The following is a 22,956-nucleotide window of genomic DNA, read 5'->3' as shown; positions in this document are numbered from 1 at the left end:
GCGCCAAATGAGCTTCCATCCCTGGCAGTGCTTCGTGATCAGCTGATTTCAGTGCCTATCAACTTATACGTATGCATTGTAAGAACGGTCACTCTGCACTCCAGAATTCATATTCATTGCTTACAAGCAATTATTAATTTCAATTAAATTCCTACGTGTCTCGCTTTAGTGGGCATTATGGCCGACAATTTGGAGCCCCTGGAGCCCAGCCTGCAGAATCTCGTCGAGCAGGACTCCCTCAAGTGGATCTTCGTGGGCGGAAAAGGCGGCGTGGGCAAGACGACTTGCAGGTGAAACAACAACAACAAGCCAACTTTCTCGGTTGATCTAATTAATCTTCGTTTTATAGTTCTAGCCTGGCCGTTCAGCTGTCGAAAGTGCGCGAATCCGTGCTGATCATATCCACAGATCCGGCGCACAACATATCGGATGCATTCGATCAGAAGTTCACCAAGGTGCCCACAAAGGTTGGTGGAAAATTCCGGAAATAAAGTCATTTATCATTGTATATGCTAAACTAAAACACATGCGAATTCCTTTTCCACAACCCAGGTTAATGGCTTCGACAACCTGTTCGCCATGGAAATCGACCCAAATGCCGGTCTCAACGAGCTGCCCGAGGAGTACTTCGATGGCGAAAACGAGGCGCTGCGCGTGAGCAAGGGCGTCATGCAGGAGATGATCAACGCCCTGCCCGGCATCGACGAGGCGATGAGCTATGCGGAGGTGATGAAGCTGGTCAAGGGCATGAACTTCTCGGTAGTCGTCTTCGACACGGCGCCCACGGGACACACGCTACGTCTGATTGCATTTCCCCAGGTGGTGGAGAAGGGGCTGGGCAAGCTGCTGCGGCTCAAGATGAAGGTGGCGCCCCTGCTGTCACAGTTCGTCTCCATGCTGGGCATGGCTGATGTGAACGCGGACACACTCTCCCAGAAGCTGGACGACATGCTGCGCGTAATCACCCAGGTCAACGAACAGTTCAAGAACCCAGTATGTAGAAACATGTATTTGGCTCTTGAAACGCCTAATCCGCATTCTCCCTTCGACAGGATCAAACTACATTCGTGTGCGTGTGCATAGCAGAGTTCTTCTCGCTGTACGAGACGGAACGACTCGTGCAAGAGCTAACCAAGTGCGGCATTGACGTCCACAACATCATTGTAAACCAGCTGCTGTTTCTGCAGAAGTCGCACGACTCGTGCAGCATGTGCGCCTCCCGCTTCAAGATTCAGGAAAAGTACCTGGACCAGATTGCCGACCTGTACGAAGACTTCCACGTAACCAAGTTGCCGCTCCTCGAGAAAGAGGTGCGCGGCCCAGAGAGCATCCGTTCCTTCTCCGAGAACCTTATGAAACCCTACGACCCCAAGGCAGAGCCCAAGGAATAGGATAGCCCGTCCAACCCTTTACCCATCCGTTTGAGAGTTTCTTCCTTAGTTTGTGTGAACAGAAAGTGCGTAAAATAAATTAAAGTTGAGGCAGCGATCCCCGAAGGGAATTGCTTCGACGTGTAATGCGTAGACAATGGTCAACGGATGCAGTATTCCAAAGAGGAAATGGTTGCAACGAATGATACTTTCAAAGACCGCCCCCGGCCCGCTCCATTTGCATTACGGCGGGAAAGTTGCTGCCTTGCATCTGCTTTTTGTGGTCCAGATACAGCCGTGCGTACCGCAGGTACTCGGTGTTGCCCTGCACAATAGCCGACATGAGCAGGAGGAACTCGTACAGGTTCACCTTGCCCTGGGCATGGACATCAATGTCCCGCAGGACATCGTGCATCAGGTCGACGGGCACCTCCTTCACGCCCATCGTTTTCATGGCCCTGCAGCAGTCCGCAATCGACACGTACCCCGTATTGTTCTCATCCATTTGCCTGAACTGCCCGGCAAACTTGCGCACTTGGCGCACGCTCATCTTGATGGGAATGTTCATCTGCGAGGCGCTCTCCTTGGTCAGCTGGCCCATCTGGGAGTTAAGAAAGGTGCGCGTCTGGCGGATCTGCTTTTTAATTTGATCTCGCGACCAGTTCAGCTCCTTGGCCATGATGTTGGCCACTTGCGGCAGTATCTCCTCGGCCACCTGCACATTTAGAAAGGCCACTCGCAGTCGCCGAGCCACCATGTCCTCCAGCGTGCAAGCGAAGTCGCGAACGCCCTGCTTTACCTCCGCCTCAATGTACGGGAACTCCGAGTGAAGTCGCTTGCCCACAATGGGCCATGCCTTTCCACTGCTGTCCGCACTGACGGCTACTTTGAAGGCATTCGATCCGTACGTGTTCGATAGATGCTCAGCCACGTCACGCTCCATTCCAAAGTCCTGAACCAGCCGGATGAACATCTTCGGACTCCAGCCACTGGCTCCGTCCAGTTTGCAGGACTCTGCGGTCACCGATTCCTTACGCAGCGGTGAAAGATCTCCATACCGGATGGCGGCATTCACGGTCTTCTCAGCCAGAACCCGAAACGAGGACCACGTGCCACCAACGATGGAAAGCATGTTTCGAGGTCCCAGCTGGATTACATGGTTCTTGAAACGAGTGTGGTGCAGGGTATCGGACTGCACGGGCAGAGGTTTGTAGCCACCCCAAACGGCCAGCACATCGCATCTTCGCACATCGAAGTTGGGCGTTACAAAGTGCTTAACGCAATCCAGTAGGGACTGCACATCCGTCTCCGTGGGCTGCGTGTCCTGCTCGGGCAGATTGAGAGGCTCATCGCTGGACCCGACTAGTGTATGGCCCTGCCAGGGCAGGAAAAAGATGGATCGGCCAGTGGGCGTGTGCGGGTCGAAGACGCCCACCTCCTCCGGGCAGTAGAAGCGGGGCATGACGATGATCGAGGACCAGCTGCGCGTGCACAGCGGCTTGGCTTCCGAGTCTTCCATCTTGCGGAGGCTGTCGCTCATGTGGCCAGTGGCGTTGACCACCACCTTCGCCCGTATGCTGTACTTCTTGCCCGTGAGCTGGTCCACCGCCTCCGCGCCCGCCACATTGCCATCCTTGTTCTTGATGAGTCGCGAGACCTTCATGTGGTTGCAGATATCTGCTCCGTAACGAGCCGCTGTAAGAGCCACCGAAAGGCACATCCTGGCATCGTCGTGCTGGCCCTCGTAGAAGACGAAGGCGCCAAACAGCTCCTGGCGTCGCAGCATCGGAAATACTTCCAATGCGTCGTCGGCACTCAGATACTGAAAACTCCTGGTGGCCTTGGGCGCCATCAGGTGGTAAATCTTTAGCTTCATGTAGTAGAGCGGAGCCTGCCACCAGTGGTGGACGGGCAGCAGGATGGGTACCGGCTGGCTGAGATGCGGCGCCAGCTTGCCAATGTGGCTGCGCTCCTGCAAGGAGCAGCGAACCCGCCGAAAGGCAGCCACGTCCAGACGCGAGATGGCCTGCTCCAGATCCCTGAGGCCGCCGTGCAACAGCTTGCTCGATTTGGAGGAAGTGCCGCTGCCAAAGTCATTCGCTTCCACCAGGGCGGTCTTCAAGCCCCGCGTGGCAGCGTCCAGGGCACAGCCGGAGCCCACGGCGCCGCCGCCAATGATGAGGATGTCGTAGTGGGTTCGCTTGAATGCCTCCAGGCACATCTTTCGCGTGGGCAGTTCCCGTTTCATCTGCGGCACTGGCGTCGAGTCCGCTTGCCTTTCATCGAATCCAAAGGCGCCGTGGCCCAGCTTGGAGCTGCCCAGCATCACCGCCATCTGAATGATCTTGGCCATGGTACTACCCCCTGCTTTACACACCGAATTTGGACTATATCTGCGTGGGTCGACAATATATCTGACATCTGACGAAAGCACAAAAATTTGGACGGGTTTGCTTGCTTTTGGAAATATGTTTAATGTACATACATGCGAATAAAACTTATCGTTTTCGTTCGGTGCCTCAAATGTTGGAATATCAATGGGATAAATTACTTTAGAGTCTAGACCCGCCGTCTGAAGGAATTACACGTGTAGAGGGTTGTACAAAAACGCCAAATGCCAAAAATTATCGTTAAAACTTAGCACAAATTTACTATAAAAAGCTTTCCCGCTCCACTCTCCCGCTCCTCATGTGACTCTCGAGCTCTCCGTGGATGTAGATTAACTAAGCGACTCCGGAGCGGGCTGGAAAGTCTCTGCTGGGCATTGTGGCTCCTCCTACTGCTTGGCACCGCCAAAGAAGAACTTGTAGAAGAGCGTGGCCACCAGGCACAGGACGAGGGGCAGCAGCCACGACTTCACAGAGCTCTCCTCGGTTTGCTGGTCCGTGCTCCAGGTCGGCTCCGACTTCTGGGCCACGCTTGTCCTCTCGCTCTCCACCAGCTCGCCGATTTTGTACTTCTTCATCATGTCGCGGGCATCGTTGCTGTGGCCAACGTCCTCAAAGTTCTCCGTGGCATCCTTGCCGGCCTGCTCGATGAGCACCTCTTCGCCACCGGGATGCTGTCGTGAAGGAAAAGAGAGCCAGGTAAATATTCGCATAAATAACTGTTGGCTGGTCTTGGATAAATGCTAATGGACGTCTGACCCTGAATTGAATATGGACCAGACAGCGAAGGTAATGGTATCAAGGTTTAAAGTCGGGAATACTTCGAAACATCCGTTTATGCGGAAGCTATATGGTAATCTTATATACTTCCGTTGGATTGGAAGGAAAAATATCTTAACCAATTCCAGTTACAGATTTAATTTGGCATTTATAAAGCCAATAAAGTTACAGAAACTTTGATCTTCAGAACTCGAGCGAAGTTACGTTTTGATAGTACCATTATAATAATGTTGAAACTTTGTACTATAGCTTAGAGTCATGCTGAAAAAGCCGCGGGGCAAGTATGATGTAATTATTGTTATTAATTACTATTAAAAGCAAACAAGGTGTGACGCCCCAATTGTGCTGAGTGATAAGCTAAAGTAATTTTAACCGAACTTTTCGAGATTGCCGAGTGCAATTGAATCGAAGATAATGCATATCTCATAATTATTTTCACAATTCTTTAAACTTTTACATAGTCCAACTTAGCTTTATCTAATTTTGATGATTATGTTGTTATTGCTGGTTTGATTTAGATATGACAAATCAGAACATACATATTGCATCATTGAATAAGATTCTTTCAAATATTCTGATCATATTGAAAACCCCTAAAATCTCTTTAGATCCAGAAAACGCTCTGAAATCTGGAAGTCTAATTTGCGATTTGTCTGGTGATGCTGTACCCAGATAGCAAGGTAGCAGTAGCTAATGTTATTCCTGTAGATGGCAGAGGACCAAGCGGATCAGATTAGGGGCATGTTTTAAACATGGACTGGATGGCTTCGGGCGATAGGTGGACTGAAACTTTGGAATGGAATTATAAATGAGACGCTTGGTCACCCTCACTATTGTTATTTTCAGCATGTACCTAAAGTGCAACGTCATCGTTAGAACGGAATTTTCACGGAGCTTATCTTAGAAGAATACACGATCCCGCAGATAGCATGCTTGTGTAGTATACATATATAGATTTGGTGATGACCCTACTGCTGCGTCAGGGTGATCCACTTTTCGGAGCCGGCGGCAGTCGATTGACGGTGCACTTGCATAAGAATCCGAATTCAAATCGGAGTCCGTAAATCAAATGAGATGCAAATGCAGACGCGGATTTCGCTTAACACTTGACCCTCGTCGCCCATCACACACACACAGGCGTACCCAGATATGCGTACATGTATGCAAATGGATAGTTTCGCCATGTGGAGCTCTTTCGACAGCTGGGCGAAAGTGGCTGCTGGAAGTTTCGACGTCGCAGCGAATCTGCGAAATCCGGACGCAGGTCAAACTACCGTCCGGGGGTCAAAGTACAGACCTAATTGCCCCGCGATGCAAGTTAGAGTCGCTACATGTGGGCTACGTGGGTTTGTGCTTGTGCTGGGGCTGGGCCCATCGACGCCATTAGCTCATCGGGACAAGTGGAACCCAGATAAGGCCTAATAGCACCCGATGACCCCCATTTAGTGGGGGGAGCGGGAACGGGTGCGGGTGCGGGGCGGTGGCACTCAGCTGCGACGTGTTCCGTGCGATTCTCACCTCGTTGAGGAAGGCGGTGACGTCGTAGATGTTGTTGTGGATGAGCAGCCAGGTGTCCTTGTTCGTGTTGTGCTTGGCGACCTCGGCCCGCGTGAAAGTCTTTGTTCCCTCGCTCGACATGGTGATCACTTGTTGATTTCTACTGCGCGTTTGATTTGTGTCACGGAAAAACTATTTGTCCAGCCTCGTACTCTTTCTCCACGGCGCACGGTCTCACAGAACTGGTGGCCGACGGTCACACTGGCGCGCAGCCAGATGGCTTGTTTACACCAACGCCTATCGATATCGAATAGTGACCGTTTAGACTAGGCAAATCGTTCGTGGTATGCGGTTTATATTTTATTTTAATACATAATAGCTTATAACCTCTTTATCAAGCTTATAATTTGTTTACACCACCCAACACAATATATCGTACTTGGTTAGGCGATGCGTTTGTATAGTGGATCACGACTATTTGACTTTCGACATTTAGAGAATACTGCATACTTTTGGGCGCGATAAGACCAGTGCTCAAAAACACCACATTTATTTTGGCGCCCATTTGAAATGTGAGAAAATCCTTCAGGAAACAAACGATTTAAATTACACTTACGAACAAAATTCGTAAGCAAATTTATTTTAGGCGCACCATTTAATTAATAAAATTGTATTTAGAGCGCTACCCCAGCGAACTGGTTCCACCAGCGACGAATGCGCAGACTCGGATCTTGTATTTACACTCAAGCCCTGCCTTTATTCCATACTCGGCAAAGGAGACTTCAAAGTCAAACGTATCCTGCTGTACGCCGTGCGGCTGCGGCGCTCCTTCAATAAAAACAGTCGACACACGCATCGTGAAGAGTTTTCCAAAAGCTACAGCGCTGTCCACTAGCGCAATTAAAGTTAACAACAAACTAAGCATAAATATATATTGATAAGTGACGGCGGGTGTGCTTTTGATACGCAGCGCTTTTAGCTTTTTTACAAGGGTAAGTTGCGGACGAGTCCTTATTACGCAATTGGCATCCTGGAGTGGCCTACGTGCGGTGGCCATTTTCTTGGGTCCGACTTCCTTTCTGTGGTATATGTATATACCATATCCGCTTTGCTGATGCGTAATTCAAGTGACGGGATTTATGCGTTAGAAAGTTATTAAGTTTTGCCAACTTCAATCATGCCCTTGGATCCCGATGCACGCGTGTTCTGGAACCCCGTGGGTAAACAACTCTTATGGGGGACAATCCAAAACTGAGTCGAGTGGCCCGTAAATCATTCAGATTGTTTGTGTCTTCGCAAGTATCAAAAGTAGGCTCCCGGGTTATCAGCACCTGGAGATTTGACGGGCCAGTAAACACTTACCAGCCGGGGGAGCACCTAGGAGAGGAGTTAGGAGCACAGCTCGAACCAATAGCCAGCGATTTGTGTATCCATTGCGGGCGGCTATATGCGATATTCTTGGGGTAGGCGAAAAGTGACTGATTACTTGTCAAAATAGTGAAGTATAATGCCAAAATTAGGTGTGGCGTTGTTTGATATACATATATACCCATTATAACCCATTTAAACGCAATCGACGATTGTAAATTAGTAACACACACGCTTAACTGACGTGCTAGAGGAATACAAGAAAAACAAAGTCGGAAACTCAGATCTTGATTGCGATCGAAGGCATTATTTCCCACTCACACAAAGGTTCTAAAAATAGCCCTTTTCCTGCATATTTTTTACAACGAGAGTTCACTCCGGTTCAATTAAATTTTATGCCTTATTGCTGCATAATTGACGACATTTTCCAATACGGGCGGGGAAAACGTACGACAGTGGTCCACATTTTCCTGGCGCGACAGCCCCGCTAAATTTGCATTGCCAATCCGTCATTAGACTCGATTGATTTCGCCATTAAATACAATTGACTGGAATTGACCAACAAATGTTTTCAATTCAAGCGCAACAAAAAAATTAATAAATAAATAATTCAGTAAATATTTTGCTTGCTCGATGATCTTTTGATCAGGCGATCGTGGTTATCGAGGGGGGATATACATATCTTCGAGGGACGGATTTTAATTGGTCAGAAAAGAGTTCGTTCAGTCGCAGTTTTTAATTGAACACATACTGTTTTTAATTGTGGCTTTTGCGAATTTCGCTTAAGAAATTGTCATGCCACTTTCGCTTTCACCTTCGACCAGATGGTTAAATAACTTAAATATTTAACCACGAAGTCTTAAAGTTTATAAATGTTAAGTGTAACGATGATATGTAAACATTATCCCGAATTTCAATTCCTTTGTTGTGTTTTTGCAAGAAAGGCCATTCTTTATGTTTTTATATATTTTATGTTTGCTTATTTGCACAATAAGTTAATATGTACTTTTATTCATTGATATAGGCGTTGTTAACACCCATAAGTACATAACTTGTTTTGAACATTTTGAAAAAGTTCTGGCTAATTATGAAAATAATTCTTCTCAGTGTTGGAGGCCGTTGATTAACCCCAAAAAGTATTAATACATATGTATGAATACTAATATGTATATATTTATATACGTACATAAATTTTTTGGTCAGGATGCAAATGTGTAAAATGTAACTGCGTAAATGTAAGGCGTATTTATAGCGGCTTATTTACGCATTGTTGTTGTTGTTGTTGTGTGGGCCGTACAAAGAAGAAAAACAAAGCGGAGGAAGGATGCCCATTTATGCATGCCTGCTGCGCCAAGGAGCGAGCGAGACAGAGAAGCAAATTGAGTGAGGGAGAAAAAAGAAAAACAACGCGCTCCCTCTCTCATTCACTCACTCACTGCGTGATTATCATGCAGCGAGCACGTGTACATGACTTTGGTTTTGTTTTGTTTGCCCCTGCCCCCTCCCCCATTATTCCAAACAGTTTCTTCTCAACGTTTCATTACCATGCAAACATCCACCGTTCCTCGCTCCGCAAACACAAACAACAACAATCGCAAACAGTTAGAGGTGCGCACACACGAACATATGTAGATACACAGATACATAGGTACAGAAAGCTAACAGCTTGATGCATTGATTGAGATAAAAAGTATTTTCCTTACCAAAAAGAAGATATGTAACTAGATTTAGCTAAATCCCCAGAACTTGAAAAGCTTAGCAAATTCGCTTTCATAAAGTAACACTGTAAATATCTATGTATCTACAAACCATGCATACGTAAGTTGTTTGTTTATTTTGCTTTCGATTGAAGGCCGCACGACGCATTTTAATTGCATATGGCAAGCGTTTGATAAATTTCCACTCGAAGCAGGCCGATATTTTCCATTTTCCACTGGAGTCCAGCTATTATCTGTTACCACCCGCCGAGAATGAGAATCGGAATTGTGACGTGACTAATGGGGCATCCTCCTCCGATCTGCCTAGCAGCTTTCTAAGAAGAAGATTTTGTCATCGAAAGTTCTATTAACGGATCCGATGGCCACTTGGCAACGAGCTCTAGATGGCTTCCGTTCTTGGAGGGGTTTTTGGCCAGCTCCTGGACTTTGTTTTGGCCATAAATCTGTCGCACGCGTTGGCCTAATGCATTTGTTGTTCTTTATTAAATTGTTTTGATTGCTCTGCCTGTGGGCTTGTTTTTCTCTCGACTACTGCGTCCTCCGTGTTAATTCGAATGTGTAAACAAAAGATAAACAACAATCTGGTTCGAGTACACTGCTACAATATGGGGGCAACTGGTATCTACATATGTATCTACATATCAATTGAAGAAGTTCAAAAGCCAATTAGCAGAATATTTGAAAATATATACAAAACATATAACAAAAGCAATAGTATGAAAAGTTTATTTCTCCAGTGGTGTAAGTAATAGTTGTCTATAAATAAATGTGAAATGCTCTGAAATTCACAAAATATGGAAATGCATTTCTATAGATGCGAATGCGGCCATGCAATCCACACAAATGAATACACTCATTTCAAACGTTTCACGCATTCCCTGCGTGCCGTGTATGTGAGCACACAGTGGCGTGCGGATGCTTTTACCAAGAGGGTTTGAGATTACTAAGTTGAATAAACAGAGTTTTGAAGCTAAAATAAATTTAAACTTAAGTTTAAATTTTGCAATCTAATGTAATCAGGCATAAATGAATTTAATTGATTTATTTTATGATCTTTAGTAAACCTTTGAGTAATTTTTTACCTTACAAGCACTATCCTAAATAACCAAATATATGGTTATGCTTATATGGAAACCCACGAATGGCATATATTATTTGGTGGATAGATGAATCTGCGACACCCTTTTGCGGCGCCCCTGTGCGTGATGAGTGCGTGTGGCTGTGTGAGAGTTCCACTCGTTCCATTTCGTCACCGGCTTTTTTGCTTTTTAGCTGGCGCATCGAGTGGCAGCGGCTCAGATGTTCTTTGGAAGTGCGCTGGTCAAGTCGTCGGAAAAACGCTGAGAAGCGAGTGCAGCTAAAGAAAAATCTAGCCAATTCACAAGTAAAAGTGTTAGCCAGTTTGCAATACACAACACTGTTGAGTTGCAGTAGTGCAAAAAAGGAAAAAAAAGAAAAAAAGTGAAGAAATTGACAGAGAACAATTACGAGGACAGCAAAATGCCGGTCGATATATGCAGTCAACCGCACAATTTGCTCAGTTCAATGAGGTAAACTATTAAACGACGCTGATTGAATTTTCCCATTCTCCGCAATCGAGTTTTCCAATTACCATGGCCTCTAAAGTGAAAATGTAATATGTGTCGGGAAAATATCTTGAGTTTGCAAGCATATACACTTTAGAATTTCTTTTAATTTTTATTAGACTTTAAAAACGTCTTAAATTTAGAGATTTTACTCACAGTTTTGAGTCATAAATTCCAACGAGAAAGGAAAAATGGAAAAAACGTTGTGTAAATTGTAATTAATTTTAATTTTTATTTTTTTTAAATAATGTGACATTTATTGCTAGCTGGTGCACTGAGATAAAAACTGATCCCTTATGGGTTTCATTAAGCACTTCCAGAGTTGAAATCATAGAAAAGTAACGAAAGTGCAAGTGGAGCAAACTCTGATATGATGTGATTCGTCACCATCTCTTATCACTGCGATATCGATATTAACTAATTGAAGTGCCAGACTTCAGACCAGACTAATATCCGATATGGGCCTACGCATTGTATCTGATATCTTTATGACCATGGCTTTCCGGCTTTTCTGTATATTAACCCAATCTAATGTCCGATTCTAGCTTTATCTTTTGTCCGTTTATTGATGTGGAGTGATTCGTGTCTGGATTGTCAACAAGTCCAATACTTGACCTTTCAGATATGTGCTCACTGTAATTACAGCACACAAAAAGTAGCCACAATAATGATATTTACATCGAGAACTCTGAATTGTGGCTGGCATTGAACATCAAGATAATCGTTTAGAGTGTTCGTATATATAGGAAAGGCGAAATAGAACTGCCATATCATGAGGCGGCATTGAAACTATTGAGAACTACGCAATGCGACCTTGGATATGTAATACGTAATCGAAGCTATGGCAATCAAAAGCAATCAGAGATATACATATTTTTATGTAGTTTTCAAATAAAGGAATATTCAATCAAAAATCATAGATATATCTTCTTGGAACAAGCAAAAGCAAAGTTTATTGACCACTTAATCCTGCACTGGTATTTTTAGCAACACCTCTAATATGATGTATCCATTCCTTTGTCTGATTGCAGCGGAACAACAGATACCTCGTTGACGCTGAACTCATTGTCCCTGACTTCCGCTCTGCCGCCGACGGATCCCGATCATCACAATCCACACAATCCACACAGTTCGCACAACATGAACAAGCTGTGCCGCCAAGTGTCAATTGAGTCGCCCGGGCCAGGCGCCAAGAACTGCGTCTTCAACTTCTTCGTGCCCATCGAGGACACGCCGGCGATGGGCGCCCGCATCCGGATCGTGTGCGCCGGAGCCTGCTACCGTCGGCGCGATCGCGCCAACTCCATCACCAGCATGTCCTCAGTATCCTCGGAGCTGAGCGACTACTGTCCGTCGGTGAACTCGATGTCCTCGCCCGCACACCAGGGCATCCGGGAGGGCTCCTTCTTTCCCGGCTTCGAGGTGGCCGGCGTCATCGAGTCCCTGGGCTCCGAGATCACCGAGGCCAACAACCGTGGCCTGCGCATTGGACAGCGCGTGATCGTCTATCCGTTCGATGAGACCCCAGCCGGCTATGCCGAGCTGCTGGTCGTGCCGGACCTGAAGCACGTGGTGCCCATTCCCGACAGTCTGCCCATGGAGGTGGCCGCCATGCTGCCGACGGGCGCCCTGGTCGCCTGGAATGCCGTCTTCAAGGCCCAGGCCGTCGTCACACAGATTCTCAGCCAGCGGGCTGCCACGGAGCCGAAGCGGAAGCCCAAGATCCTCATCGTGGGCACTGGCGGCCTGGCGCTCTGGGCCGTGCGCATCGCCTCCTATCACTTCGCCACAACTGGAGCCGACAACGTGGACATCACAGTGGCCAGTCTGCGGGACGAGGGCTTCCGCCTGGCCACAGAGATCAAAAAGTAAGCATCTCGAGGTCCCTCTGAAGTGTCATGCTCTAACCAAGTAACATCCTCTTCCTCCTTCCAGTGTCAGCGTGGTGCAGTGGAACGAATGCCTGTACGAGCCGCAGCTGATCGAGCGCACCAAGGACGTGTGCGGCGGAGCCGTGGACGTGGTCATTGACTTTGGCACAACCTCCAGGAGTCTGCACCGCTCGATGCACTGCCTCTCGAAGGGCGGCGTGGTGCTGATCAGCGACGAGGTGGCCGAGAAGCTGCTGCCCAAGTTCTCGCGCCTGTCGGAGCAGTACCAGCAGGAGATCATCGCCATCTCGAACGGCACCGCCGAGCAGCTGGCTGAGCTGGTGGAGCTGGTGGCCAACAAGAAGATCGAGCCTCCGCCGCACTCCGTCTTCCCCTGCGAGCAGGCGGCCGAGGTCATCGCCAAGCTGTGCAACTCCGAGATACCCGGACGCGCCATTCTCCGCTTCCACGACATAGAGTAGGCGAGGCATGGACGCGCGGAGTCGCGGAGGGAGCGAGATCGGAGGACATGGTTCCCCATCAAGGCATTAACTCATTAAATATGGATATCTGTTAGCTGTATTCGGAAGACACCCGACAAAACAACCTGCAACCTGCGACACTCTCGAAGCGGATTCAGAAATGTGCTTATTTTGTAGCCGGTCATTGTTTTGTAACCTTAATTTTGGACTGCAGACGAACTCCTCGTTTCATTTGATTTAGCGTTTTAGGCATTTTTAGTATTATGTACATATAGATTGTGATTTATTTTATTCGTAAGCCACCACCATGATTCTACTTTTGCAAAGTCACCCATCACATCGCCATATTGGCCGGAGTCGAGATCCGGCGGCTTCTTCAATGATTTTCGATTAAGCAAAAAGCCCAGCAAAAGCGGATTACAAAATAAATGTTATACATACTATACACGAAATTGTTACGCATGCGATGCAAATGTTTGATTCAATTGCTTGATGTTTGTACTCATTACGTACCCAACATTATACTCTACTCTTATTCACAAATAAAAACCATTAACTATCAATCCATGGGGCTGATCTAGGTTGCAATTGCTCTTCCTGATATTTCTTAGATGCATCTACGGATGGTGTAACAGAATGTCAGTTAATCTGGGCTCTATATGCTAATCTGTCTTTACCATACTGTTTATTTTGTCAGAAAATATTGTAGGCAATATCATTTGATTACAAAAAGTATTTAGGGTATCATCGCTATCATAAAATTTACGTATGGATATCAAATTAGTTTCAGGACTGACTAGTTTTAGCCCACCGAAAATACAATGTTAATTAAGTTAAAGGTTCTGGAAACTTTTATGGTAACTTATGTAGTTACCGCTTTATTTAATTACTAAGTACAATATATTATTGTTTTATGCCGTAAGCTTGTTGCGCGGCGGACTGAAGTTCCAGTGTCCAGTCTGACAGCCAGTCTGACGATATCAGAAGATATCGTCCTCCATGAAAGGTCTTGGCGTTAGTACCTGTTTTCGCCGTGAGACCGGGCTTCAGTCTGGGCGCCACATCTACTCCCCCTCCAGTGACTTCGCCAGGTGGTGAAGGTAACGGTATAAATTCTGGAGCTGCAGGTGCAGGGCTCGGTGGTGTAGGTGGCTGCGAAATCTGTTGGTCAGGCGGTGGATCCTCGTGGTGGACTGACGACAAACTCGAAAAGGCCGAACGGTGTAGTAGGCACGCACCAAATCGATTGTGGAGAAAACCGAGCATCCGTGCAGACGTTGAAGAATGTCTTCCCCATGGGGAATCGGATAGCGATCTGGAATAGTGGACGCATTAAGCTTGCGATAATCCCAAGTAGTACGCCATTCGCTGCTCCCCTTGGGGACCAAATGAATAGGACTGGCCCATTGACTGCTGGAGGGACGAATCACTCCTTACTGGAGTAAGAGATCGAAATCTCGGCGTGCCGCTTTTAATTTTTCGCATGTAAGCCGTCTTGGCTTGTCGAAAACAGGTGGGCCAGTTGTTTGAATGCAATGCGCAACCTCGTTATGAATGCGGGTTGCTAAAGGCACATTAGGACGTGTGATCTGCACAAAGCGACTAAGAAGATTGGAGTACGGGCGATCTATTCCACTGGAACTTTGCACGTTGATTGTAGAAACGTTGTAGAGTTTTGCTTCTGCAACTTCTCCTTTGGTCGAAACAGCTTTTGAGGGATCCATAAGGCGTTTACCCTTGAGGTCGAGGATGAGGCCGTGGTGCGTGAGGAAGTCTGCTCCGATGATCGCTGATTGGACGTTCGCAACGACGAACGACCAGGTGAAGTTACGCCGTAGGTTGAGACCAAAAGTTAGATTTAGCGTGCCGTAGGTATCAATTATAGACGTGTTGGCCGCGTAGAGTTTGAAGTCGGCTTTGCGACGATGCAATCCTTTGATTATCGAAACAGGTATAAGTGAGATGACTGATCCGGAGTCGATAAGGAATTTTATGTGGGTATTACGATCGATTATGTGAAGTCGGTACTCCTTTGAGAGGAGTGCGCCAGTCGCCTGAACAGGTGACAGCTTCTTTAGTTTCCCTGCTGTGGCACCCAGGCACAGGGCGAGGAGCATTTTCGTGCATTAGGTCCGAATTTGGCATGATAAAAGCAGACACGTGGTGCTCGGAGTTGCTGCTGGTTGCGATCGGCTGAGCGAGAATGGTTGGGAGGCTGCATGTTCTGCAGAAGAGTTAAAGAGGCCTTGATGGCAGCGATGTCGCGTTTCAAGTCGTCCACGACACTTGTGCCAGCAGCCGGCGCGCATTCGCGGGTGTTACCTCTGAATTGTGCCGAGGAGGACCCAGCAGCCATGACAAAAGAACCCGATTCCTCTTCCAAAGTTGCTGAGCGTAGGAGCTTCAAGCCCCGTTGTACGTGCTGCGGTAGCTGAGAGAGCCAGCGGACTCGCAAGGCGTCTGCAGACGCGCGACCATCAGCAAGTGTTGTCATTTGCCGAAGGAGCTGCGAGGGCTTCTTGTCCCCAAGGTCAAGCTCCAGTAAAGCGCGCTGCAACTGTCTGTCCGGCGAATCCGTAAATCGCTTGATAATAATCTCCTTCAGGTGCTCGTATTTGTTTACTTCCGAGGGTTGCGCCAGAACATCAGATACTTCAGTCATTATATCAGCATCCAAAGCACTGATTAAATGGTAGTAGCGCATGTTATCTGAAGAAATGCGGCTGCATTGAAATTGCGCTTCGATCTGCACAAACCATAACCGCACATTTTGCTTCCAAAATGGCGGTAGCTTGATGATTTCAACCGACTCGACGACAGGAATAACGGTGCCTGCGCTGTTGCCGCGTTGAATTTCTCCAGAGTCAGGCGAAGTTGGCGGTGCAGGCAAACAATCTCCGGTGTTCTGCATTTTGCTTATTGCGGGGTCACCAATATGGTAACTTATGTAGTTACCGCTTTATTTAATTACTAAGTACAATATATTGTTGTTTTATGCCGTAAGCTTGTTGCGCGGCGGAGCTGAAGTTCAAGTGTCCAGTCTGACGATATCAGAAGATATCGTCCTCCAGGAAAGGTCTTGGCGTTAGTACCTGTTTTCGCCGTGATGCCAGACCGGGCTTCAGTCTGGGCGCCACACTTTCACTTTAAAAACGTTTCTTTTTTATTTCAAATGTAACAGCTGTTTTTAAATGTGAACAACAAACAGATGTGGCAACGCCCTAAGCGCCATACGAGAGGCTGGCAGCCCAATCGGCGCTGATTGGTGTTGGAAAACGCCGCAGGTGGAATTGCGCCAAAAACTGTAAACAGCGCGGCAAGCTGATCGAAAAAGCAAGGGAGTCAATCTAGTGAAGACCCCATTTAATTATTGCTGACGTTGGCGACTTGTTAAACAACTGATAGGGAATCGCAGAGCGATGGTTAATAAAGAGAACGCCCGCAGTGTGGGCCAGCAGGTGAAGTGGATCGGAAGCCAAGACGCACTGCCGCCGGTGAAGAATCTGGAGCACAAGAACGTCTACTTCTACCAGAAGTGCATCTACGGTCCGCTGACTTTGTCCGTTGGCGACTTTATACTGGTGTCGAACGCGGATGCCGCCGAACCGGACACAGTGAGTGGATGCGACGTGGCTCGTATCCTGCACATGTACGAGCTGCGCGAGCTGACCGATCGCGAGCCCTGTCGCGCCATCGTCCAGTGGTACTCCTGGCCGAAAGCCATTCCGCACAACAAATACGACGACGACGAGGTGGTCATAGACTTTAGCCTGGAGGTGATCGAGGAGCATCGCCCGTACGACAACGACGTGGCCCTCGGTGCCATCTACCGCAAGTGCATCGTGCTGGAGGGCACCTCAAAAACGTCCGCCCAGGAGGTTCTCAACCGACACGCCAACAAACTGAAGTCCAAGGCCTGCCCCATGTTTGTCAGCCGGTACAGGTTTGTCAAGGTGAAGCGGAGCTATCGCTTGATTCCCTTGGAAATTCACTTGGAGCAGCCGGAGGACAATGCCAAGCTAACCCGTTCGTCGCGCAAATCCCTAACTGCACACAGAGAATCCAAGCGATCAATATCCGCCCGCCACGATGACACAGCTGGCGACAAGGGATCGTCACTGGATAAACGACGACGTGCGTCCATGGCAGCCTCGAGTTCCGTGGAGTTCATCGATGTCAACAGCTTCATCTGCGAGAATAAGGTGTCGCCCATCAAGATCGTGGGCGGACGCAGTGTCGTGCGGTTGTCTGAGAAGAAAACTGCCCCTGAGATCAATGCCAACTATCTGCCGGCGTCGCCTCTCACTGAGAAGAACGCCAAGGTGGAGACACCGAAATCCCGGGCCTCGGCAGCCCGCCGCAACCTAAACCTCAGCCTGGATCGCGGAGCGGACACCACAGCCGACTCAGACTGCCTAAATTATTCCATTGTTCAGCAGACTCCCGATCCCAAAACGCCTTCCAACGACATGAAGATCAAGCTGCGCCTTTCGGAGAGAAGGCGTTCGGTGCGCCTCGCTTCCATGGACGTGGATCCTTTGTCGTTAGAGGAGGCCGTACAAGAACCCAATGCCCAGGGTCGCAAGCGATTGGGCGTGGCCAATGGCGATATCTACCATACCCCCACCAAGAAATCCAAAGAACCTCTGGAGTCAACTGCAGCTACCGAGAAAACGCCCTCGACGAGGCGTAAAAGCATCCTGAAATCAGCAACTAGTCGATTGGGTAAGTGGTTGATCTTCCACAAACATAATAACACGCACTAAAATGGTTTTCCTTGATCAATTTAGCCGAGGGCACGCCCAGGCGCAGTATTCATCTGTCGAACATTGTGGAGCAGCGCGTGTTTCAGGATGATGAAATAATATCCACTCCGAAAAGGGGGCGCTCGAAGAAAACAGTTCAAGACGATGACGAGGACTACTCGCCAAAGAAATCGGTCCAAAAGACGCCAACGCGAACGCGTCGGTCAAGCACCACCACCAAAACAGCGACGACACCCAGCAAAGGGATCACAACCGCAACTGCAACCCCGATGACGCCCTCCCAAAAGATGAAGAAGATACGAGCCGGTGAACTTAGTCCCAGCATGCAACAGCGCACTGACCTTCCGGCCAAGGACTCCAGCAAATCCGAACTGCAGCTGGCACGCGAACAGCTTCACGTATCCGTTGTGCCAAAGAGTTTGCCGTGCCGCGAACGGGAATTCGAGAACATTTACGCCTTTCTGGAGGGCAAGATCCAGGACCAGTGCGGCGGCTGCATGTATGTGTCCGGAGTTCCGGGCACTGGCAAAACAGCCACTGTCACTGGCGTCATACGCACCCTGCAGAGGCTGGCTAAGCAGAATGAGCTGCCTGCCTTTGAGTATCTGGAAATAAATGGCATGCGACTGACTGAGCCGCGTCAGGCCTACGTGCAGATCTACAAACAGCTCACGGGCAAGACTGTGTCCTGGGAGCAGGCACACGCTCTGCTGGAGAAACGGTTCACTACTCCGGCGCCGCGTAGAGTTACTACTGTGCTGCTGGTTGATGAGCTGGATATCTTGTGCAACCGGCGCCAAGATGTGGTCTACAACTTGCTCGACTGGCCCACTAAGTCGGCAGCCAAGCTGGTAGTGGTCACCATTGCCAACACCATGGACTTGCCTGAGCGCTTGCTGATGGGTAAGGATCACCTCCATCACTGAAACTTGTGGAATCCCTAACGTGTATTGTTTTTCCCTTAGGTAAAGTCACCTCTCGTCTCGGACTTACCCGTCTCACATTCCAACCGTACAGCCACAAGCAGCTGCAAGAGATCGTTACCGCCCGCCTGGGAGGATCGGAGGCTTTCAAGGGCGAGGCCGTGCAGCTGGTGGCGCGCAAGGTAGCCGCCGTTTCCGGTGATGCTCGCCGAGCTCTGGACATCTGCCGGCGTGCGACAGAAATTGCTGACACGGCTGCGGTCAAGTGCGTCACAATGCTGCACGTGCAGCAGGCATTGGCCGAGATGATAGCCAGTGCCAAGGTGCAGGCCATCAGGAACTGCTCGCGGATGGAGCAGATCTTCTTGCAGGCGGTTGCAGCGGAAGTTACGCGCACAGGCGTCGAGGAGACGACTTTCATGGGCGTCTACCAGCAGGTGGAAACCATAGCCGCCTTCATGGGCGTGACCTTTCCACCACCAGGACGCGCCCTGCGCTTGTGCTCCAAGCTGGGCGCCGAGCGACTCATCATCAGTGAACACTCCCGCAATGACCTCTTTCAGAAAATCCTGCTCAACGTCAGCGCTGATGACATTCACTACGCCCTCAGAGTGGCAGAGATGGTCAACTAATGCTAGCTGCAAGAACAAACGATTAAGAAGCTAATTAAGCACATTAAATTCTCATCTCCATTTTTAAGACTCCAAATCCAGGTTACTTGACCTATCCAAATTTACACCATTTTCAAATCATTCATTATTCATAAAACATTGTAATAGCTTAAGCGTTTTTAAATTATTTCTTTTTAAGCGTCATGTTTAAACAATTTAAAGTACAAACTCGTTACTAAAAATACCAAATAAAACACCAGCACAGTGTAACAGTCGTAAAGTACTTTTGGGGAAAACACGGAGTAGATAAAGAGGTGGTAGCGGAAGCCAACCAAGAGGCAGAGGTAGAAGGCCGCCGGCAACATGATCAGCGCGGCGTATAGCGGAGCTATCAGCGAATCCGCCGCTATCGAGTACGGAGGCTGTAGCTGCATGATACCCACACTGCGCAGATCCGAGCGCAGGGTGTGGACAACTAAATAGAGGAATGCATGAATATCCGCACTGTACGTGTTGAGGGTGACAAAGATGGCAACGATCGACGGATTGTAGTTTGTCTGCCCGATATAACCGGGCGTCAAGTCAATGGTGGACAGGCTGTTCGAGTTGCCCTGGTAGAAGAAGAACATCCTGGCCAGGAATATGGTCATGATGATCTTGTACACATGCACCAATCGCACGGAGAACTTTCGGACACTGGTGCCGTAGACATCGCACAGCTTGTACGTTTGCTGCAGGGCCACGAGAAGTACGGGTAGTAGTAAGATGTTGTGGACCCGTTGCAAAAGCGCACCCAACAGCAGCGAGCTGGTGAGGTTCGTCTGCAGCAACTGCAATAATGCACCTGTGGGCGGCACCTTCCCAAAGCTGTGCGCTTGAGGCAGTGCCGCCCGATAGCCCAGCATCAAAACAAGAGCCAAACAGCACCAGAAGATCACCAGCGTGGGCACCACAAGTTTCGCACTGGAAATGGTAAAAAATATATTATACCACAATATTCAGGCTGATCTTATTTAGACTTACGCCATGTGCGAAGGCACGTCGAAGAAAAGCACCTGGCCGTTTAGTCCTCGGAAGCAGTAAACCATGAATAGAGCTGCTCCACTGGCCAACGACTGCGGCAACTGGCTGTGACGATGCAGGCGTGCCCAGAGCAACAGCATCGAAAATATGACGACGGTGCTCTGGATAGCCTGCAGCCTGTGGATGTAGCGCATCAATGTGAGCAGCATAAGCACCACAAGCACTTTACGCATTTGCCACAGACAGGTCGATGCAATCGTGTACAGATGACGGCCATTTAGTTCCACGTTTGTTTTGGTAATGCGCCATCGCAGCGTTCGGAATGCGGTCAATAGGATGAGGGTATTGCCCAGGTAATACCATGTATTGTACTCGAATTCAATAAACGAGGAGGAACCAAGAGTTAAAGTGCGTATAGCATAACAAGCTAGCAGAGGTAGCGGCAATGGAATGGAAATCTTCAGGCGACGCGTGTATAACGGAGGCAATGCAATCTTGAGCAGCGCCTGCGCCACGTCGATTGTAAGGTAAACAGCGATCGAGATGGGTACCAATAGGAGAATGCTGTAGAGCATTGAACTGGTCATGATGATGTCCAATGCATGACTAGTAAAATTTAAGACGACAGCAGCAATCACAGAGAGCCACAGTTGTCCCACTTTTAATCCGTCCAGCTGAAGCTGTTCGGTGAGATCCAAGTACAAGACGCTGATCACAATATGAAGGGATGTCTGAAAGATCGTGGTCACTATAGCGCACTTCACAACTGGTCGGGAAACTTACCGATGTGGTCAAAGCTAATCCAACGGCTATAAATCCGTAGTCGAACTTAACCAGGGACTCGGAGAGCAGATCGGAAATCTCGCGAGCCACGCGCATATAATTTAGCTTGGCGTTCTGGTAGTAAACCTGACTAGCTCCACCTCCATCGCCCTCTCTTAAAGGGCGCAGCAGCTTCTTGTGCAACAAGGTGGCATTCTGATACCAAGTGTAGTAATCTGGAGAATGAATGAAAAGTTAACTAAAGAAATCAGCACGGAAGGATCATAACCTTACCACTCCGATGGACTATTTCGTGGCCGAACTTCACTCGCGCCTTGTTGAGCAAGTGGTGGGCGTTGTAGAAGTAAGCATACAACTGGTGCTCCAAAGACAGCGACTGCAGCATCTCCGGTATTAGGCAGCCAATGGAGAGCGTGGGTATTTCAACAGACAGAAGCACTGAAAGGGTAGGCGCCAAGTCGATTTGGTTGTACCGTTTTGAGACGGATCTGTGCAAGAATCATTTGTAGATGTGGATTTTCTTTTGAGATTGCTCTTTAGGGCTTACGGTGTTTTGCTGCAGTTGTTGGAATACAAATATAAAGGTACCAGAGTTTCGGCTGGCGTATTGCCGCCATGTCCGCCGCCATCAGCCATGCCATGATCTCCAGTCAGCATAAGCAGAACGTTGGGAAAACTCTGAATAGGGAAGGATTTACTTTACAGCTTTGCTTTTATTTTAAGCTATCTAATAGCTCACCTTATGATCCAATATTTTCTCCACCACCTCATCCATTTCCTTTAGCTTGAGGGGCACCCTAGGACTGGCATTCCCCTCGACATGACCAATGTGATCGAGGCCCAGATAGTGTAAAATCAACATAGACCAGTCACTCCGCTCCAACTCAGTCTCCAGCGTTTTGGTCACATTTCTATCGCCCTCGTAGAAGTCGTTAACATAAAAGGAATCGTGGTTCTCGACCTGCCGTGTGAACTCGCTGGGAAAGAGCTTTACCCAGGTGTGGTCGCCGGCAAAGGAAACAACTCGATTCTGTTTTTTTAGCCGGTGCAAGAACGAGTCCTGCATCTGCTCCGTGTGGCCCACGTTTAACGCAATGTCGATAAAGTTCGAAAGGGTGCCGGTGGTGATGCTCTTCAAGCGTGGCATAGTCACCGTCGGTATGTCCACATGGAGCTTAAGCTTCTCGCAGGCCCTAGAATAAGCCACCGGCATAGACGTGGCATCCGGAAAATCATCGCGCAACGCGTCGACCAGTAACAGCACAATGGAGTCATAGGCAGGTGGCGGCGGCGTCAGTCTGCAAAGGGTAACGAGCATTATCGAGGCGCTATCTCACGCAATTATCAGCCCCTAAACTCACTCCACGCCAAGCAAAGCAGTGGGCCGGCCTTCTGGCACGGTGCTTTCCTTCTCCGCCACCGAGTAGGAGGCCGGAAAGAAGCCAATCAGAAAGAGCACGGCGCCGCAAAGGAACGCCGTGAGCATGCCGATGGTATAGACCAGCCGACTTTTGTGCTGTTCCATCTTCTTGTTTTCATCGAAAGTACCGCGCTCCACCGAAAACCACAACAAATACAATATAATTGCCGCCCGTCAGCTGGAAGTAAAATAAAAACACTAACCAATCGATAAGCTCTGTATGCTATCGATAGACGGCAAGCAAATCTTCAGGGGCTTAGTTATAAAAAAAAATGATTTAAGTTATCGCCTTAATATATATATTTATTACTAAAGCAATTGTCTTATGGAAACGAAACAGTTTTATTTAGGAAAACTGTTAGCTTTATGGA

At 48.4% G+C, this 22,956-nt stretch overlaps 7 protein-coding genes across 8 annotated transcripts; 3 read left to right on the top strand and 4 right to left on the bottom strand.

Annotated features, from left to right (window-relative positions):
* Positions 1-64: 64 nt before the first annotated feature.
* LOC6733391 (ATPase ASNA1 homolog) lies at positions 65-1,523 on the top strand. Its single transcript, XM_002080412.3, has 4 exons — positions 65-290; positions 350-467; positions 553-993; positions 1,053-1,523. The coding sequence occupies exons 1-4, from the start codon at positions 178-180 to the stop codon at positions 1,389-1,391; spliced, it is 1,011 nt and encodes a 336-aa protein (XP_002080448.1). The 5' UTR covers positions 65-177; the 3' UTR covers positions 1,392-1,523.
* LOC6733390 (glycerol-3-phosphate dehydrogenase, mitochondrial) lies at positions 1,467-3,723 on the bottom strand. The gene has a single exon (XM_016167586.3). The coding sequence runs from the start codon at positions 3,721-3,723 to the stop codon at positions 1,582-1,584; it is 2,142 nt and encodes a 713-aa protein (XP_016026314.1). The 3' UTR covers positions 1,467-1,581.
* A 101-nt stretch (positions 3,724-3,824) lies between these two features.
* On the bottom strand, positions 3,825-6,283 carry LOC6733389 (cytochrome b5). Its single transcript, XM_002080410.4, has 2 exons — positions 6,056-6,283; positions 3,825-4,431 (listed from the first exon to the last, which is right to left on the bottom strand). Exons 1-2 carry the CDS (start codon positions 6,173-6,175, stop codon positions 4,147-4,149), a joined length of 405 nt encoding a protein of 134 aa, XP_002080446.1. The 5' UTR covers positions 6,176-6,283; the 3' UTR covers positions 3,825-4,146.
* A 518-nt stretch (positions 6,284-6,801) lies between these two features.
* LOC6733388 (zinc-type alcohol dehydrogenase-like protein C1773.06c) lies at positions 6,802-13,622 on the top strand. Of its 2 annotated transcripts, none has more exons than XM_016167330.3 (3): positions 6,802-7,026; positions 11,738-12,574; positions 12,642-13,622. In XM_016167330.3, the coding sequence occupies exons 2-3, from the start codon at positions 11,847-11,849 to the stop codon at positions 13,057-13,059; spliced, it is 1,146 nt and encodes a 381-aa protein (XP_016026313.1). In that variant the 5' UTR covers positions 6,802-7,026; positions 11,738-11,846; the 3' UTR covers positions 13,060-13,622. The 2 variants fall into 2 exon arrangements, with proteins under 2 accessions (XP_016026313.1, XP_016026312.1); XM_016167329.3 differs by lacking the exon at positions 6,802-7,026 and adding an exon at positions 10,390-10,670.
* A 1,511-nt stretch (positions 13,623-15,133) lies between these two features.
* Positions 15,134-15,763, bottom strand: LOC123327088. Its single transcript, XM_044922483.1, has one exon. The coding sequence runs from the start codon at positions 15,761-15,763 to the stop codon at positions 15,134-15,136; it is 630 nt and encodes a 209-aa protein (XP_044778418.1).
* Positions 15,764-16,289: 526 nt separating this feature from the next.
* On the top strand, positions 16,290-19,518 carry LOC6733386 (origin recognition complex subunit 1). The gene is made up of 3 exons (XM_039292741.2): positions 16,290-17,784; positions 17,850-18,728; positions 18,791-19,518. The coding sequence occupies exons 1-3, from the start codon at positions 16,479-16,481 to the stop codon at positions 19,378-19,380; spliced, it is 2,775 nt and encodes a 924-aa protein (XP_039148675.1). The 5' UTR covers positions 16,290-16,478; the 3' UTR covers positions 19,381-19,518.
* A 6-nt stretch (positions 19,519-19,524) lies between these two features.
* LOC6733385 (GPI ethanolamine phosphate transferase 2) lies at positions 19,525-22,811 on the bottom strand. Its single transcript, XM_002080406.4, has 7 exons — positions 22,527-22,811; positions 21,905-22,463; positions 21,713-21,843; positions 21,439-21,653; positions 21,166-21,380; positions 20,383-21,113; positions 19,525-20,322 (listed from the first exon to the last, which is right to left on the bottom strand). Exons 1-7 carry the CDS (start codon positions 22,688-22,690, stop codon positions 19,554-19,556), a joined length of 2,784 nt encoding a protein of 927 aa, XP_002080442.1. The 5' UTR covers positions 22,691-22,811; the 3' UTR covers positions 19,525-19,553.
* Between the last annotated feature and the right edge of the window lie 145 nt (positions 22,812-22,956).

The sequence above is a fragment of the Drosophila simulans genome, chromosome 2R (genome assembly GCF_016746395.2).
Source record: "Drosophila simulans strain w501 chromosome 2R, Prin_Dsim_3.1, whole genome shotgun sequence".
Taxonomy (NCBI): Eukaryota; Metazoa; Arthropoda; class Insecta; order Diptera; family Drosophilidae; genus Drosophila; species Drosophila simulans.
The sequence above is the reverse complement of the archived record's forward strand: the minus strand, read 5'-3'. Positions and strand labels throughout refer to the sequence as shown.